The sequence below is a fragment of the Ahaetulla prasina genome, chromosome 3 (assembly GCF_028640845.1).
Source record: "Ahaetulla prasina isolate Xishuangbanna chromosome 3, ASM2864084v1, whole genome shotgun sequence".
Lineage (NCBI taxonomy): Eukaryota > Metazoa > Chordata > Lepidosauria > Squamata > Colubridae > Ahaetulla > Ahaetulla prasina.
Window position 1 is genome coordinate 142,348,351 of NC_080541.1, and position 18,667 is coordinate 142,367,017.

Consider the following 18,667-nt stretch of genomic DNA (forward strand, 5'->3'; position numbering starts at 1 on the left):
TTTATAATTGATTCCATCTAAAAATCTTGCTGCTCATTCTTCAGAAAAGGCTGAACAGTAGTGCCATTCATAGGTTAAAGAAAAGCATGGGCTCCAAATAAGCGTAAAAGCTGTTGCCGAAAAAAAAATCCAAAGACAGCCAAGGTCTTCTTTTCAAATCTGAGAAAAATCCTTCTTCAAAGAAAATTGAAAACCCACAGAAAGGAGACCAATTAAAAACAACAACAAAAAGAAAGATAAATATTTTTGCTCCATTGTAATGGTTACTTTTTCTTCAGAAAGGATTTCCCCCCAAATGCATAGAAATGAAAACAAACTCATAATGAAACACTGAAATCTTTTTTCCCCCTCTTTCAGGGCTTCTTATGTTAGCTGAGTTTTGAACTGTTGGAGGAATAAATGAAAGCTTCAAATATCAAATCTAAGAAATAATGGCCTGCACTGCAACCACAGTAAGTGGATTGACATTGGGTGTAACTTCTGTCATTAGAATTATCCTTGAATTTATATAGAACGTAAGAGGAAGAAAAGAGTATTTCCCTGAATAGATACTGAGCTTGCCGATCAGAAGGCTGGCAGTTCAGCAGTTCGAATCCCTAGTCCTGCATAACGGAGTGAGCTCCTGTTACTTGTCCCAGCTTCTGCCAACCTAGGGACCACTTTGATGGGAAGGTAACAGCGCTCCGTGCGCCTTTGGCCTTTAGTCATGCTGGCCACATTGTTATGGTCCGCCAGCAGCCTGTGGAGCTGGCAAGAGTTGGACAGCGATGAGGCTAAGGAAGAGTGTGGGCCAGTCCTGGAGGCTGGGGAAGGTCCGGATGAGTGTGTCGGAGGTTGAGGTGGGGCCAGGGCCATCGGGGAGTGGGGTGCGGACTCCAGAGCCTCCAGAGACTTTCAGTGGTGGGGCAGAGGAACAGGAGGAGCCTGTTCCTAATGCATGCATGAGAAGAGCTGCCAGAAGGCAAGAGCAGCTCAAGCAAAGAAGACAACTTGGAAGTAGGGTCAAGAGATGATTGGCCCCTCTCATAAGGCTTAAAAAAGACCAGCAACGGCATTTGGGTTTTGCTGGAAAACAACATTGGTAGCTTCATCTTCTTGTATTTATTTTTGTATCAGTGTCTTCTGAACATTTGCCAAGAAAAGGGGCTTGCATAAGAGCACAAGCGTGCCTACCGTTCCGGTCCTATTGTTTCCTTTCATTATATCCAATTAATATAGTTATTACATACTCATACTTATATATATGCTTATATATTGTATAGTTATTTCATGCTTATGCTTATATATATTGTGTGACAAAATAAATAAATAAAAAAAAGGCCTTTGGCAGTTTGCCTAAGTGGACCAAGGTTGGTGATAGGACTGAGGAAATTTGTGTTGGGAGGAATTTGCTTTAATTTAGTTGAACTACGCTGAGAATGAAGTAATTTTCAGCTATTCGAATGAAGTTTGTTTCTTTTTTCACTGACTGAGTTTCCTACTACCTACTTGGCCTGGGTCACAACCCACATGACCACAGAGACGTCTTCGGACAGGGCTGGCTCTTCGGCTTAGAAACGGAGGTCCCTAGAGCCAGAAACAACTAGCATGCATGTGTGGGGAAATCTTTACATTTAGAGACTGTTGAAATACCATCATAATCAACAGTCATGACTAATAAGGTATTAAAAGTTATAAATATAAAGTATATATAAAGAATATATGAAGTATATATATATATATTCATTAATAGTTCTAACTGAGGAATATTGCCTTCAAAGAGTCCTAGAAACTACATGAGTGAAAGAGAAATCTTTAACGAAGTGTGCTAATTTAATCAATAACTAATTTTGAACTGCTTTAAATGGGAAAAAATGCTCAGACTGATATACAAGTGATATAGCGTAAATAGGCTATACTGACATTTTTACATGGCATTTGGTGTTTTTAAATTTGTGAGAAAGAAAACAGAAAACAGTTATTTTTAATAACAATTATAATTCTACCCACCCAACGTACTGTAAGTTTGAACAAAATGAAAAACATGAAGATTTCTGAAAAAGAACTTTCATTAATCCTAAAGATCCCTGTACAGTAAACTACAGCAGGGGAAAAAACAATACATTAATCATATTTTGAATGATATTTTTGATGGAACATAATCATCCCTTAGCTGATTTAAGGTTCTGACAAGCAAAGTTAAACTGTAATTAAACTAGAAGGGTGTGCCAGGGGAAGAAAACAGCAGGTCTACACTTATTTTCACTACTATGAATAGTGGTTTTTCACAGAATAGGCAATTCCATTATGCCAGTGATGGAAATTGCAGATTAATAACATCATGATACTTATTTTTTTTCTTTTCAGGACCCCTAATCCCTTTTATGAGATGGAATCTAGGTGACTGAACAGAGCTCAGTGTTTACTGGCCAGATGCCCTTCCTGACTCCTATGTGAAGTTTGCAGCTGATATTTTCTCTCTGCACCCTGAAAGAAAAACATCTGTAACTGCCTAGGATTGAACTCTCAGGCTCCTGAGTGGGAGGCAAATATCTTCACCTCCAGGCCATTGCGTCACTCATTGTGATACTTAAATATAATAAGCATTTCTAAGGGATATGGTTGAGTGGTGTTACAACTTTGTTATTTGAGAAATAAGTGAAAAGTTACCATTTCAAAATTAAATACTACTTATTTTATATGAACTATTCTGTACTTACTTCACCACAACCCTTAATGTTGGAGCCTCCACTTGATTGGGAGCCCTGCCAAGGAAATAAGAAATGGATCCAATTATTTCTTATCATGAGAGAGCCACTTAGAGAGAGCCAATATCATAGTCTGAGGAGCATGGAATTAAAAAATATGCAAATGTGTCTTATCCAAGATCACCCATGTTGACAAGAATAAAACAAAACAGTTACTCTGAGACTGTTTTAGAAAAGTTTTTAAGTTGTCCAGGCAGATGATAGATCAGGGTGGCTCATGGGCCGGATGCATCATGTATAGGCCACGCCCATCCTAGCTTTGCAAATGGGAAAAACATCACGAAATGTCACGTGGTGGCAACGTGACGGCGCAAATTTGAAACTTGTGTGATTGATAGATGCATACATACATAGATACATAGACAGACAGCTCTTTTTACATTCAGAGCAAAAATAAACATTAATGTTGAGTATTAAGAAATAGTTCACATCTGTCCATGAAATACATTATCTATACATTACTTAATATTTACCTTTCCATATTGAGAGCTGCTCTACCCAGTACAGAAAATGCATGTAAAAATATTAATATATTTACACAAAACAACTGAAAATAAATGGAAATGCTCATGTTTCTTTGTATTATCTACTGCTATAGCACATTTTTTTACACACATCACACAGTAACACAGTTTTACCTGTCCATATTGGCTATTGCTCCCATAGGATCCGGTCTGCCCAGCCTGAACAAAAAATACATTATAAATCATTTAATTAATTAATTAATTCATTCATTCATTCAATTTATATGATTCCCATCTCACTGTCCAGAGAGACTTTGGGCAGCTTACAATGCAATAAGCAGACAAATATAAAAACATTAACATTAACAAGACTTCGATAAAACTAGGAACCCAGTACATTTGCAATATAGAGGTGGGATCTTCTCTCTTACTTTTACCAACCACCTCCAATGTAAAACGCTCCCCCCTCCTTAATATAACTGCACAAAGCTGCTTTTAATATTCTGAAATTACAATAAACAGAAATGCCCATTTTATTATATTTAAAAGCAGCAATAAACTGAAACGTTCATTTTGATCTAATATTATAGCACATTTCCTACACATATCATACAATAAAACAGTTTTACCTGTCCATATTGGCTGCTGCTCCCATAGGATCCACTCTGTCAAAAAAATGCAGGGGGAAAAATCATAAAACAATACATTTAAGCAAGGCTGCTTTTTTAGAAGCTTAAATACATAGAAATACAAATGCCTTTTTTTGCGATTATCTATTACTGTAGCATATTTTCTACATACATGATATGGTAACACAATTTTACCTGTCCATAATGGCTGCTGCTCCCATAGGATCCACTCTGTCCAGTCTGTATAGCAAATATATTATAAAAACAGTTAATATAACTGCTGCTTACATTCAGAAGCTACAAAACGCTCATTTTTATCTATTATTATAGGCCTTTTTTCTACACACATTATATGATGGAATTAGTTTGGATTCCCAGAAGGGAGGGGTGGTATTCCAGGAGAACAAGAGAGAGAGAGAGCACAGTTAAGGTAGTTTGCTTGGGAGGAAAAGGGTCAAGGTAGCTCCTCCCTAGAGATTCTCAGTGTCTATTTTTAATGATGCAAGTAGTTTGCTTTAGTCAGGCAAGTTTCTGTCTGTAGGTGAGGAACAATAAAGGAAACTGCTTGGAGGTTTCTCTGCATATCTTCCTTTGATTTTTGGAGCCTGAAATTACATGGTAGAACAGTTTTACCTGTCCGTATTGGCTGCTGCTCCCATAGGATCCGCTCTGTCCAGCCTGTACAGAAAACACATTGTAAAACAATATTTATTTATTTATTTATTTATTGACTGACTCCCTGTCCAGAGAGACTTTGGGAACTAATATATATATTTAGAAGCAGCAATAAACCAAAATGCTCATTTTGATCTATTGCTGGAGCACATTTTCTACACGTATCATACAATAAAACAGTTTTACCTGTCCATATTGTCCAGAAATATACATTAAAAACTAACATTAATATATTTTACTTCAAAATGCTAGTCCTGTATCTTTCTTTATGTTATAACAAACAAAGTACTTAAAATGAGGTTTATGACAATGTATTTTAAAATTTTGAATATAAATATATATACAGTAAGAGTTCACAGGGTTGTAAAAAGGGATATATATATAGACACACACACACACACACACACACACACACACACACCCCATAAAATAAATTTTAAATAAATCCCTTTCTTCCTGCTAGAGATCTAATTTGTGTCTTTTGTTTCCCAGGGAAGCAACTTCTGAAGGTAGCCTCTGCCAATAGATATGCCTTTGGCTTTCCTTCTGGCAGGGTCTGCTCCCTCACTTTGGAATCCTGCCAAGGAATCTTTCCCCTTCTAGTCTGTCGGTGCCTCTGCCAGCAAAAACAGAGCTCCATTTTGGCTGGCAGAGGGTTGCAGGAGGCCATTGCAGCCGAAAACGGAGCTTGCAAGGGCTGCATGTGGCCATCTCGAGCTCTGTTTTCCCTAGCAGAGGGTTGCAGGAGGCCGTCCCACCTGAAAATGGAGCTCTGGAGGCCATTTTTACTGACAGAGCTCTCGGGCCACCACAGGTGTCTCCGACACAAGTGATGTGGAGCTGGCCATGCCCACCCTAACCACACCCATTCCACCACCACCCCGAATCAAACACAACCCTGATGCAACCCTCAATGAAATCGAGTTTGACACCCCTGCTTTAGGGTAAACTCCTGCTCCTTATTAGTCAGGCTTGGTTGTTTTCACGAAGCCTGTGACCAAAACTAAGCTTTCCAAACCAGGCTTGCATTTTCTACCTGAGGATTTTCTTCTCTCCCCTCCTGGACTGTTTAGGCATTGGATTCAATATCCGGCCTGCGTCCACAGCAGTTACATAACCTCCCTGCTTTGACTTGATCTACGTATAGGATTTCTCTGCTTATCTCTGGCTATTGTCACATATTGCCATAATTAGATATGTACTGCATTTAAACAATAGTTTTACCTGTCCGTATTGGCTGCTGCTCCCATAGGATCCGCTCTGTCCAGCCTGTACAGAAAACACATTGTAAAACAATATTTATTTATTTATTTATTTATTTATTGACTGACTCCCTGTCCAGAGAGACTTTGGGAACTAATATATATATAGACACACACACATATATATTTAGAAGCAGCAATAAACCAAAATGCTCATTTTGATCTATTGCTGGAGCACATTTTCTACACGTATCATACAATAAAACAGTTTTACCTGTCCATATTGGCTGCTGCTCCCATAGGATCCACTCTGCACAGAAATATACATTAAAAACTAACATTAATATATTTTACTTCAAAATGCTAGTCCTGTATCTTTCTTTATGTTATAACAAACAAAGCACTTAAAATGAGGTTTATGACAATGTATTTTAAAATTTTGAATATAAATATATATACAGTAAGAGTTCACAGGGTTGTAAAAAGGGATATATATATAGACACACACACACACACACACACACACACACACACACACACACACCATAAAATAAATTTTAAATAAATCCCCTTCTTCCTGCTAGAGATCTAATTTGTGTCTTTTGTTTCCCAGGGAAGCAACTTCTGAAGGTAGCCTCTGCCAATAGATATGCCTTTGGCTTTCCTTCTGGCAGGTTCTGGTCCCTCACTTTGGAATCCTGCCAAGGAATCTTTCCCCTTCTAGTCTGTCGGTGCCTCTGCCAGCAAAAACAGAGCCCCGTTTTGGCTGGCAGAGGGTTGCAGGAGGCCATTGCAGCCGAAAACGGAGCTTGCAAGGGCTGCATGCGGCCATCTCGAGCTCTGTTTTCCCTAGCAGAGGGTTGCAGGAGGCCATCCCACCTGAACCCGGAGCTCTGGAGGCCATTTTTACTGGCAGAGCTCTCGGGCCACCACAGGCGTCTCCGGCACAAGTGATGTGGAGCTGGCCATGCCCACCCTAACCACACCCACTCTACCACCCCCCCGAATCAAACACAACCCTGATGCAACCCTCAATGAAATCGAGTTTGACACCCCTGCTTTAGGGTAAACTCCTGCTCCTTATTAGTCAGGCTTGGTTGTTTTCACGAAGCCTGTGACCAAAACTAAGCTTTCCAAACCAGGCTTGCATTTTCTACCTGAGGATTTTCTTCTCTCCCCTCCTGGACTGTTTAGGCATTGGATTCAATATCCGGCCTGCGTCCACAGCAGTTACATAACCTCCCTGCTTTGACTTGATCTACGTATAGGATTTCTCTGCTTATCTCTGGCTATTGTCACATATTGCCATAATTAGATATGTACTGCATTTAAACAATAGTTTTACCTGTCCGTACTGGCTGCCGCCGCCGTATGATCCACTCTGTACAGAAAATGTTTTTAAATTACAACTTTTATTTTATGACAGTCAATATTCGAAAGAGAATTTACAACAAAATTACTTGAAAAATTTGCACACACAGACGCGCGAGCGCACACACACACATATATATTTATTCATTACAGCTATGATTTGGAAGAGACATTTCAGATCTCTAACAGAGCTCTTTTCTGCTATTCATTAAATCAGGCCCTTATTTTTCTGTGCAAGCCTCAAAGAAACTCTCCTTGCATCAAGTATCACCCTAATTTTAATGAATCCCTTGAAGAAAGAGCAAAACATTTCTGAAGCATTTTAGAACTATGTACAGCGCTAATATCCTTATCTAATAATAATAATAACAACAGAGTTGGAAGGGACCTTGGAGGCCTTCTAGTCCAACCCCCTGCCCAGGCAGGAAACCCTACATCATCTCAGACAGATGGTTATCCAACATTTTCTTAAAAATTTCCAGTGTTGGAGCATTCACAACTTCTGCAGGCAAGTTGTTCCACTTATTAATTGTTGGAATCTGTTGGATTCTGTTATATATTACTGAGGCCTACACTGTATTGAATACATTAGTAACAGCCAAAAGTTTTTAAGCTGTCTGCATTAGCTGCTGACGCAATATGATCCACTCTTTAAAGAAATTATTGATTTGTTTGCTTGTTAGTTACATACAGTATATTTATAGACTACCTACCTACCGATAATTCCCAAGAAACTGAGTGATTTAAACATTACGAGAGAATTATCTCCAATATAAATACATAGATTTATATGTATATATTTTCTATTATGCAGAATAAGTGAGTGGCTGAGAGTGGTGTGTGTGTGTGTGTGTGTGTGTGTGTGTGTGTGTGTGTGTATACCAAGGCCTGAAGGAGGTACTTGAGAAGATGTGGAAAATAATAAGTTCCTATACAGAATCCTCAAACACCCAGGCCTCTGGTAGAGGACCCGAGATTAAGGAAGACACAGACCATCCATAGGAGTGAGAAAGGAATGTATTTTTTCTGAAATGAAATTATAATCACCCTAAATTAAGGCTCTATGAAACTACTCTGTAATATCTTGGAGATACTGATGGGGGGTGGGGATGGGAGTAGATTTAGGATAGACAGATAGCTATGTTCAGATCCATATAAAGAAGAATGATTTTCCGTAACCCAAGAAATTATGGATCATGATGGTTATAAGCCACAGCTACCTTGATTTCATTTAACTACAAAGGAAGTCCTGACAGTAAGATCTATAATACAATTGTTTGGTGTGCCTAGAAGAGATTGTGAGAATTCAATCTCTAGAGGTTTTTGAGATTCCTACGTCTCAGTTTTTCTGCACCTTGCAAAGAATAGGATTTAGATTGTTCTAGATTCCAACGCCACAATTCTAGCTTTCTTTTGTGATATTAAGGCATATAACAGAATAACAGAGTTGGAAGGGACCTTGGAGGTCTTCTAGTCCAACCTCCTGCTCAAGCAGGAAACTCCATGCCATTTCAGACAAATGGCTGTCCAATCTCTTCTTAAAAACCTCCAGTGTTACACCACCCACAACTTCTGGAGGCAACTGTGATAGAAGGGCCTCTGTGGCTCAGACTGGTAAGACAGTCTGTTATTAACAGCAGCTGCTTGCAATTACTGCAGGTTCAAGTCCCACCAGGCCCAAGGTTGACTCCACCTTCCATCCTTTATAAGGTAGGTAAAATGAGGACCCAGATTGTTGGGGGGGCAATAAGTTGACTTTGTATATAATATACAAATGGATGAAGACTACTGCTTAACACTGTGTAAGCCGCCCTGAGTCTTCGGAGAAGGGCGGGATATAAATTCAAATAAAAAAAAAACCTCATTCCACTGATTAATTATTTTAACATATACACACATTGTTCTAATATGTTACATATATTTTTTATTTCCAAAGTATGTTTACCTGTCCATATTGGCTGCTGCCGCCATAGGATCCACTCTGACCGTACTGTGCAGAAAATAATCAAAAATTATTCAAGGATGATCTTAAATATAATTGTACAAAGCTGCTATACCCTCTTTCTGTCTTCCTTCTATAGTAAAAAGTATTCACTCCCTGCGTATATCCGTAAGATCCATACAAAGTTCTAATATTAATGAGAACTTAAAAAAGTGCATTTTCCCCCCTTAGAAATGTATAATTATATATAATACCTACACCAAACAAGATTTTTACCTGTCCATATTGGCTGCTGCTGCCGCCACCATAGGATCCACTTGATACCCCCTGTACAGAAATTGTATGAAGTTAATATGTGCAGTTAATTTTTTTCTTGAATAAATGCATCAATACCTACATATGTCATCTGTGCTTTGTAAAGAGCCCTATCATTTGTGTATAGAACCTGTTAACAGTAGAGGGCAATATTGGCTATGATTTGAGATTCCTCAAAGGAAAATGATTAAAAGTACAATTGCCAGAATAGAATAGAATAGAATAGAATAGAATAGAATAGAATAGAATAGAATAGAATAGAATTCTTGATGGGCCAAGTGTGATTGGACACATAAGGAATTTACCCCACTTATATACCTATTTTCACACAGAAATTATTTAACTATGAACTGCCTAGAACATCCCAACTATGGATAGAATATGTATGATTCCCATTGGTATCTTCTTCCTATCAAATTGTACAATTACAGGGAGGAAAAATATATTTACCTTTGGACAGTTGCTACTGCTGATTATTTTACCAAGAGTGCTCTGTAAGGGAAACACATGTTCAAATGTAATGAAAATGTACTCTTTTTTGGTTTTGCCTATTTTTCATTAAGAACTATAAGTCTTTCCTTTCCAAGACAGACAAAAATCAGACAACCTAGATTAATGGACAGAAGTATTCCCTCAACAACATAATGGGAGTAATTTGCTATATTTTTCCGTGATGCTTTTCACTGTAGTTTTCACTAGCGGTGAAAGTGACCTTGGTAGTTTCCCATTGACGTATGAGTCAGCTTCATCCTGCTCAGGTTGCATATTTAAGTTTTATCTTTCTTCCTTGTTAAAATGGAGACTTTTCAATCATTGCAAAATAAACTACACCTTTGTAATCTGATTCAGTGTACTTTCTAGATCTATCCTTCCACCTACAACATACAGTGAAAGCTTTCAATAAATACAATAAATAAAAATATTGTAACATATTGCAAATAATACATTTCCTTAGTGACTTAGAGTTTCCAATATCTGATGCACAGTTATTCTAAGGTGGCTGAGAATTAGTTTAAAATAGCATAACATAACTGAGAATGCACAGAAGGAAAATAATAGAAAGTCTCCTTTGACTGAAGCTGTGTTTTATTTAAAGCAAACAGTGAATTATTATGCTATTACTTAACATTCCACATAAGGGGCAATGTTATGACATTTGCCACTTCAAACCGCCATTGGGAAAGATTGTCAGATTAACCTAAGTGCCATTTAAATCAAGATTAGAAAAAGTGGTTTAGAAAAAGGGACCTACCCCATCACAAGGATTTCTATTCCCCTGAGAATACGAACCACCCTGTAGTAAGGCAAAAAGAAACAAAGTCATATAGCTATTTCTTTTTAAGAGAATATAGTATTTCAATCACTGCTATATAGTATATTGATCACATAGTGCTTCCATTGTGAGTCAGCATCCCAGCCTTCAAGTGGCATGAACAAGCTTGAGATGGCTACAAATTGCTGGAAAAATAATGCTCTGTGCCCTGTGCCCTGTAGGTAAAGTGGCATCCATCTCCTTTTGGTGCCTTCACCCCTCTTACAGTAAAGAAATGCAACTGAAGACAAAGTTCATTTTGTTGTTCCGCCAGTTATCCTGGTTTAAGCTGGATAGTCCGGGTTATGGAATGTGGGAGAGTATGTAAAAGTGCTCTATAGGATTAATTGCTCTCATTATGTGATACTGCTAAGCTGCTCCAAATGCCAAATCTTGGAACTCCACACATATCTCTTGCAGAACAATAAATTAATCTCTTGCCAAAGGATTTTGAAATTAGGCTGAGAACCTATGGCATACAGCAGGGGTAGTCAACCTTTTTATACCTACCGCCCACTTTTGTATCTCTGTTAATAGTAAAATTTTCTAACCACCCACCGGTTCCACAGTAATGTGCCATGTATCGTGGATTGGGTTGGGGGGGGGCGCCGGCTACCAGCTCTGATTGTCTGTTACAGCTGGGTGGTGTGGGGGGAGATGCGCGAGCTATTCTGGGGCGAGGCCCTTTTGTTTGCGGTTGCACTATAGTGCCATTTAGTTTCACTTATGTAACATGAACAACTTATGCGCGGGCAATACAAATAGTATATTTTCAGAAATTTAAATTGTCACGGGGAATTTTATGAAAACCTAATGAAAATGTTTTTAAATAATGCTATGAATTTTTTTTAAAAATGTCGATTAAATTAAAAAAAATGAAAGTGCTTCAGTATCGGACAAAACCCCTACCACCCACCATGAAAGCTGGAACGCCCACTAGTGGGCGGTAGGGACCAGGTTGACTACCACTGGTATAGAGCTTGCTCCCAATGGAGGTAACAAATTGGAGTATGTGCTAGATTTCCAAGGGGAAAGTGTGGGATGCCCTAATTTGTTCCCATGCTCATATAGATCGAAAGTGGTAGCTATGAAGATCTGGAGCTGCCAAAGCTCTTAATTTAAGTCAGGTTGTTGGGAAAAAGAAATTTAAAAAAAGAATACTTATTTGCTTATTTATTTGTTTACTTTGTTGACAAAAGCAATAGAAAGTAAACCTACCCTTCATATAAAGGAATAACATTCATTCATTCATTCAATCAATCAATCAATGCAAACTGAACCTTTGTAAAATGGCCCATCTTTTTAAGCAAGAGTGGAACAGGCTAAAATGATGGAATATTAAAAATAAGTCAACCTGGTTATTTCCAAAGATTGTTGTGATAAGCCATCCAAAAAGATGAATACTTTTTAATATTATATTATGATTGGTCACACAGTCAGATGTTTAGACTGGATTTGGGGGTTTTATCTACCTAACTGAGTTAGGTAGATAAGGACCTGGGATAAGCAGAAGTAGATTGTTTGATGGTGTTAAAGTGGTGGTAAAGTTAAAATCATTGCAGGCTGTAAACTAGGGGTGTCAAACTTGCGTCATCGTGGCGTCATCACGTGACGTATTGGGACTTTTTCCCCCTTCACTAAACTGGATGTGGGCATGGCCAGTGCATGACGCATCTGGCCCACAAGCCGTGAGTTTGACAACCCTGCTGTAAACTGTTCCAAGTAAAGTTGCCTTTTGCAATTGATTGAACGTGATTTTGTCAATGCTGATGGTATTCACCAAGTGCTCCAGATGTTTTGAGATTGACCCAAGATGCCTTTTATTATCTTTACTTTTGTTTGCCACAGTTGTTCTAATTATTATTATTCAAAAAGTATAGCGAACCAAGCAGCAGCTTTTGCATTTTTGGAAACAGATTCACTGAAAGATGGATTTTACCTGGGAACCATAACCTTGCTGGGATGAAGCACTCTGCAAAGAAACAATAAGTTTTTTGGTAAATTGGCCCTTCAAAATACAAAATTCTTAGTAGAAATAAAACAAGACAAAATGTTCTATCCTTACTTGGCTACTTCCAAAACCTTGCTGAGATGATGATCCAGCCTATGGGAGAAATGATGAGTGAAAACATTATAAATATGGATCTTATATGAGTACCAAGGATTATACAATATGTCTTTTTAATGAAGATGTGCCTATGGTTTTGGCAGCAGGTCTTAAAACAGAATTAAATTCAGCCAACTTTGGATGGACTGCTTTTTTGTTAACACCATAAGAAAAGGATGAGTAATTTTGGATTCTTTGTCCAAAATATTCAAAATAGCAGAGGAAACCCTAAATGAATTTAATTTCTTCCACTTGAACAAGACAGTTATGTTATAATATTCAAGCAGAGCATGATTGTTATCTAATTTGATGACTTATCCCGCCAAATAATTTTTACACTGTTAATTTCTTAAGTTCTTGTTTTATGTTTTATGTATAATGTAAACTGAACATGGCATTTAATTTCGTTGTACAAGGTGCAATGACAATAAAGTAAACTATTAACTATTAACTATTTTAAAGAACTTACTTCTTCATAGTGCAAAAACATGCTTTCTCATTTAAGTGACCTGCATTAAATAAATGTATCTTCCTCTTTCCTGACTGCATTTTGAAAAACTAGACTGATGGCTTAGCTGCTAATGTATGACCAATGACTCCCAAGTTCTCTTTGTGAGCATCGCCTGCCATATTGCCTGAACACGAAGCTGTGGCTTCTCCCAGTCCAAAGTGAGGTATATTTAAACAAAGCAAATGTTGTTTCAAATTTGCTGGAATTGTCCTGCAGACAGGATAATTCCAATGGATGTTTTTGTGTAAATGATAAACTAAGGTTGCTGTTTTGTCCAGATCTGTCCTATGCAAAAATGACTATGCAACATTACAACCTAAAATGCTAGACTGGGGAAAATAACCTTTGGAGTACATAGAAACTTTATTCCAAAATTTATATTACATCAATCCTTTATTAGGATTTTGAAATTTTCCTTATGGTCCCAAAGGATATCTTTGCTTTTTCTAGTCTTAGGTTATTGATTGAACATAAATTAACTATATAGGTTTAGCTGTCCACATACAGCTGACTGGGGCACTATTACAATGAAACTGTATCCATGTAGATCAGGAGTGTCAAACTCAAGGCCTGCGGGCCAGATCCAGCTTGCGGGGTGTTTAGTTTTGGCCCGCAGGGCCACCCTGGAAACAGCGAAGGACCGGCCCATAGTGCCTCTGCCAGGAAAAATGGAGTTCAGGAGGGCCAGGTGCGAGCTCCGTTTTCAGTTGCGACGGCTTCCTGCAGCCCTCCTGAGCTCTGTTTTTGCTGGCAGAGACTTGAGCCACCATAGGTGCCCCCCCGCACAAGTGATGTAAAGCTGGCCACGCCCACCCTAGCCTCACACACACCCCAAGGTCAAACACATCCCTGATGCAGTCCTCAATGAAATTGAGTTTGATACTCCTGATGTAGATGATATATATCTTCTTCAGAGCATCCAAAGGTTTTGAAACTTATTTATTGTGGAACAGGTCCAAAGAGTGTTTCTGCTGAAGTTATTTTTTTAATTGTGCAATCATTCTTGTTTTATTCATAAAGCTTTACATATCAGATGTTGCTGTTTTCTGCTGGAATTTTCCCATGTTTTCCCCTCTCCCAAGAGTTTCTCTTTGCCTTTTTTTCCTTACATTTCTACATTTCTATTCAGTAGGAACAATACACCTTCTGACTATATTAAAAGCCAATGCTCTGAAAGCAATTGAAGTGTTTTGAATGTAAGAGACCCTTTACAAGTTTTCTAATCCATTTAACCATCCATGACATTACATAGGAAAGAACAATTTTAAGGGAAAATATAATATAATAATAATATAATATAATATAATATAATATAATATAATATAATATAATATAATATAATATAATAATATAATATAATATAATATAATAATATAATATAATATAATATAATATAATATAATATAATATAATATATAATATAATATAATATAATATAATATAATATAATATAATATAATATAATATAATATAATATAATATAATATAATTAATATAATATAACAACAGAGTTAGAAGGGACCTTGGAGGCCTTCTAGTCCAACCCCCTGCCCAGGCAGGAAACCCTACACCATCTCAGTCAGATGGTTATCCAACATTTCCTTAAAAATTTCCATTCTGCATTCACAACTTCTGCAGGCAAGTCGTTCCACTTATTAATTGTTCTAACTATCAGGAAATTTCTCCTTAGTTCTAAGTTGCTTCTTTCCTTGATCAGTTTCCACCCATTGCTTCTTGTTCTACCCTCAGGTGCTTTGGAGAACAGCCCGACTCCCTCTTCTTTGTGGCAACCCCTGAGATATTGGAACACTGCTATCATGTCTCCCCTAGTCCTTCTTTTTACTAAACTAGACATACCCAGTTCCTGCAATCGTTCTTCATATGTTTTAGCCTCCAGTCCCCTAATCATCTTTGTTGCTCTTCTCTGCACTCTTTCTAGAGTCTCAACATCTTTTTTACATCCTGATGACCAAAACTGGATGCAATAATCCAAGTGTGGCCTTACCAAGGCATTATAAAATCATGTCAAGCAAGAAATAGTTTTGGAGAGAGTAAAGACAAATAAGGGAACACAATGGCAATCTCCAGCCAGAGCCCATTTCTTTTTACTTAATTTATTTTGTTGCATAATTTCACATAATAATAAAAAAAAATCCAATCAACACAGTTCTCAAATGTTAGAGTATAGAATTTTACATAAGCCTAGAATGTGGCCAATGCAGATTTGTTTAAGTTCAAAGGAAAATAGTTCCTTATTTTGTTTTTAGCAATTTTCCTTGCCAAAAAAAGAAAAAAAAAAGGAATGGCACAGCCTTTTTAATCAGTTAAAAGGTTGGGAAGATTTCGTCTAAAGCAATTTCTCAAGCACACATTAGCAATGCCACCTCCTGTTCAGTAATGGACTGGCGTTGCTTTTTGGATGTTTAAGCACTAGCTGTCATAATAATAATTATAGGGAAGAAAATCCAGTAGTTCAAAAGTCAACACCTGCTAAATCCATGTTCAGTTTGTCACTGGTTTCTCAAGGCAACAGAATTTGGCAATTAAGGAAATTAGAAGCACGTCTTCAATGAATATGGAGCAGGAATGGGCACTAGGTACCTTTCTGACATCAAAATATAACAATTATTTGAAGAACCACAATTTCCCCTCAGTGATAAATAAATCTTACCGGTTTACAAGGATTCTTGTCACGGGTATTTCCCTACGGAAAAAAAATTAAATAAACAGCTTGTAAATTGACAGTATCAATTAATTAAAATATTAGTATTTGCACATTACAGCTTAATTTGAGAGAAAAAATGCCTCAACTGAAGAAAAGGCATTGCAATCATAATCAGAAATAGGAGTCCTTCAGCCAACAGATGGATTCATGACTCAAAATTGATTATACAACTTTCTGTTTGAATATGATGAATTTCCACACTTTACAATAATCAGAATGGATACAAGCAGACATTCATCAGATTATGGAAATAAACAGCTGGCTCATATGTAACTCTAAAGAATAGTTTACTATAGTGAAAACAAGCCACAGCAAATTTTCATATTCTCTTTTCTTCTAATGTGACTGAGCGGGGGAAAATGAAAACCTTGCTTCTGTTTCATAATTAATTGTTGCTTGTGATATAATTCCTTCCCTCCCTCTTTCTCTTTCTTCCTCTTTCTCTCTCCCTCCCTCCTTCCCTCCCTCTTTTTTCTTTCTCTCCCTCCTTCCATCCCTTCCATAACAATACTGTTAGCTAATTATACATTAAAACAAGCTATTTTTTAATTAGTCAAACATAATTCAAAGAAAACATGTATACTTTTGCTGACCTTCTTGCAGCCATGTTGGATGAATAGGACAACATAAGCAAACAACCATGGTTTAAGATTACCGTATATACTCGAGTATAAGCCGAGTTTTTCGGCACGTTTTTTGTGCTGAAAAACGCCCCCTCGGCTTATACTCGAGTCTACCCTTGCAGAGCCGACCCAGGGAGAGGGTTTTTTGCCCTCGGGAACAGCTGGGCCGGCAGGACGAGCCCAAATGCTGCCGGCATGCTTTGCCAGCTCGGCCGGCTCGTTTTGGGGCGGCGGCTGGCCTCCGGCGTTTTCTTCCGCCGCTTTTTGATGGCGGCGGCGGCGGTGGTCGGCGGAGGGGGCGGGGGGCGGAGGGGGCGTTCGACATTTTCGCCCCCCTCTCACTCGTCCTCCTCTTGCCCGCGGTGGGGCGGAGGGCGTTGTCACCTCGCCTCCTCTCCGGCGAAATTGAGTGCGGCGGCAGTGGGGGTGGGGAGGCCGCCGTGAAGTGCCGGCTGGGGAGCCCGGGATTGGCCCTGGGCTCCCCAGCCGGCACTCACGGCGGCCTCCGCCGCTCGCACTCAATTTCGGCTTTCGAGAGGAGGGCGAGTGACAAACAAATAGAGTTCTTCTCGCTTGGCGTTGTCACTCTCGCCTCCTCTCGAAAGCCGAAATTGAGTGCGGCGGCAGTGGGGGTGGGGAGGCCGCCGTGAAGTGCCGGCTGGGGAGCCCGGGATTGGCTCCTGGCTCCCCAGCCGGCACTCACGCGGCCTCCCCTGCCGCTCGCACTCAATTTCGCCGGAGAGGAGGGCGAGTGACAAACAACAGAGTTCTTCTCGCTTGGCGTTGTCACTCGCCTCCTCTCCGGCGAAATTGAGTGCGAGCGGCAGTGGGGGTGAGGCCGCCGTGAAGTGCCGGCTGGGGAGCCCGGGATTGGCCCTGGCCCCCAGCCGGCACTCACGGCGGCCTCCCGCCGCCGCACTCAATTCGCTGGAGAGGAGGCGAGAGTGACAAACAACAGAGTTCTTCTCGCTTGGCGTTGTCACTCGCCTCCTCTCGAAAGCCGAAATTGAGTGCGAGCGGCAGTGGGGGTGGGGAGGCCGCCGTGAAGTGCCGGCTGGGGAGCCCGGATTGGCCCTGGCCCCCAGCCGGCACTTCACGGCGGCCTCCCCTGCCGCTCGCACTCAATTTCGCTTTCGAGAGGAGGCGAGAGGACAAACAAATAGAGTTCTTCTCGCTTGGCGTTTGTCACTCTCGCCTCCTCTCGAAAGCCGAAATTGAGTGCGGCGGCAGTGGGGGTGGGGAGGCCGCCGTGAAGTGCCGGCTGGGGGCCGGGATTGGCTCCTGGGCTCCCCAGCCGGCACTCACGGCGGCCTCCGCCGCTCGCACTCAATTCGCTGGAGAGGAGGCGAGTGACAAACAAATAGAGTTCTTCTCGCTTGGCGTTTGTCACTCGCCTCCTCTCGAAAGCCGAAATTGAGTGCGGCGGCAGTGGGGGTGGGGAGGCCGCCGTGAAGTGCCGGCTGGGGAGCCCGGGATTGGCTCCTGGGCCCCCAGCCGGCACTCACGGCGGCCTCCCCGCCGCACTCAATTTCGCTGGAGAGGAGGCGAGAGGACAAACAACAGAGTTCTTCTCGCCTTGGCGTTTGTCACTCGCCTCCTCTCGAAAGCCGAAATTGAGTGCGAAGCGGCAGTGGGGGTGAGGGGAGGCCGCCGTGAAGTGCCGGCTGGGGGAGCCCGGGATTGGCTCCTGGGCTCCCCAGCCGGCACTTCACGGCGGCCTCCGCCGCTCGCACTCAATTTCGCTTTCGAGAGGAGGCGAGAGGACAAACAAATAGAGTTCTTCGCTTGGCGTTTGTCACTCTCGCCTCCTCTCCGGCGAAATTGAGTGCGGCGGCAGTGGGGGTGGGGAGCCCGGGATTGGCTCCTGGGCTCCCCAGCCGGCACTTCACGGCGGCCTCCGCCGCTCGCACTCAATTTCGCTGGAGAGGAGGGCGAGTGACAAACAACAGAGTTCTTCTCGCTTGGCGTTTGTCACTCGCCTCCTCTCGAAAGCCGAAATTGAGTGCGAGCGGCAGTGGGGGTGGGGAGGCCGCCGTGAAGTGCC

General features: G+C 40.5%; 1 protein-coding gene across 18 annotated transcripts in view; it reads right to left on the bottom strand.

The window, feature by feature from the left end:
* LOC131196433 (hornerin-like) overlaps positions 1 to 18,667 on the bottom strand; it is a 114,380-nt gene that overhangs the window by 55,298 nt on the left and 40,415 nt on the right. For 9 of the 18 annotated variants that reach the window (XM_058179252.1, XM_058179254.1, XM_058179250.1 and 6 more), the window contains exons 23-36: positions 15,947 to 15,979; positions 12,723 to 12,761; positions 12,597 to 12,629; positions 10,598 to 10,639; positions 9,796 to 9,837; positions 9,307 to 9,357; positions 9,034 to 9,078; positions 7,063 to 7,098; positions 5,992 to 6,027; positions 4,474 to 4,518; positions 4,036 to 4,080; positions 3,841 to 3,876; positions 3,386 to 3,430; positions 2,700 to 2,744 (exon numbers count right to left, since the gene is read on the bottom strand). In XM_058179252.1, the coding sequence (XP_058035235.1) occupies positions 2,700 to 2,744; positions 3,386 to 3,430; positions 3,841 to 3,876; positions 4,036 to 4,080; positions 4,474 to 4,518; positions 5,992 to 6,027; positions 7,063 to 7,098; positions 9,034 to 9,078; positions 9,307 to 9,357; positions 9,796 to 9,837; positions 10,598 to 10,639; positions 12,597 to 12,629; positions 12,723 to 12,761; positions 15,947 to 15,979 (573 nt within the window). Of the gene's footprint in view, positions 1 to 2,699; positions 2,745 to 3,385; positions 3,431 to 3,840; positions 3,877 to 4,035; positions 4,081 to 4,473; positions 4,519 to 5,739; positions 5,785 to 5,991; positions 6,028 to 7,062; positions 7,099 to 9,033; positions 9,079 to 9,306; positions 9,358 to 9,795; positions 9,838 to 10,597; positions 10,640 to 12,596; positions 12,630 to 12,722; positions 12,762 to 15,946; positions 15,980 to 18,667 lie in introns of all 18 variants that reach the window. The other 9 variants (XM_058179262.1, XM_058179261.1, XM_058179251.1 and 6 more) reach the window with 9 other exon arrangements.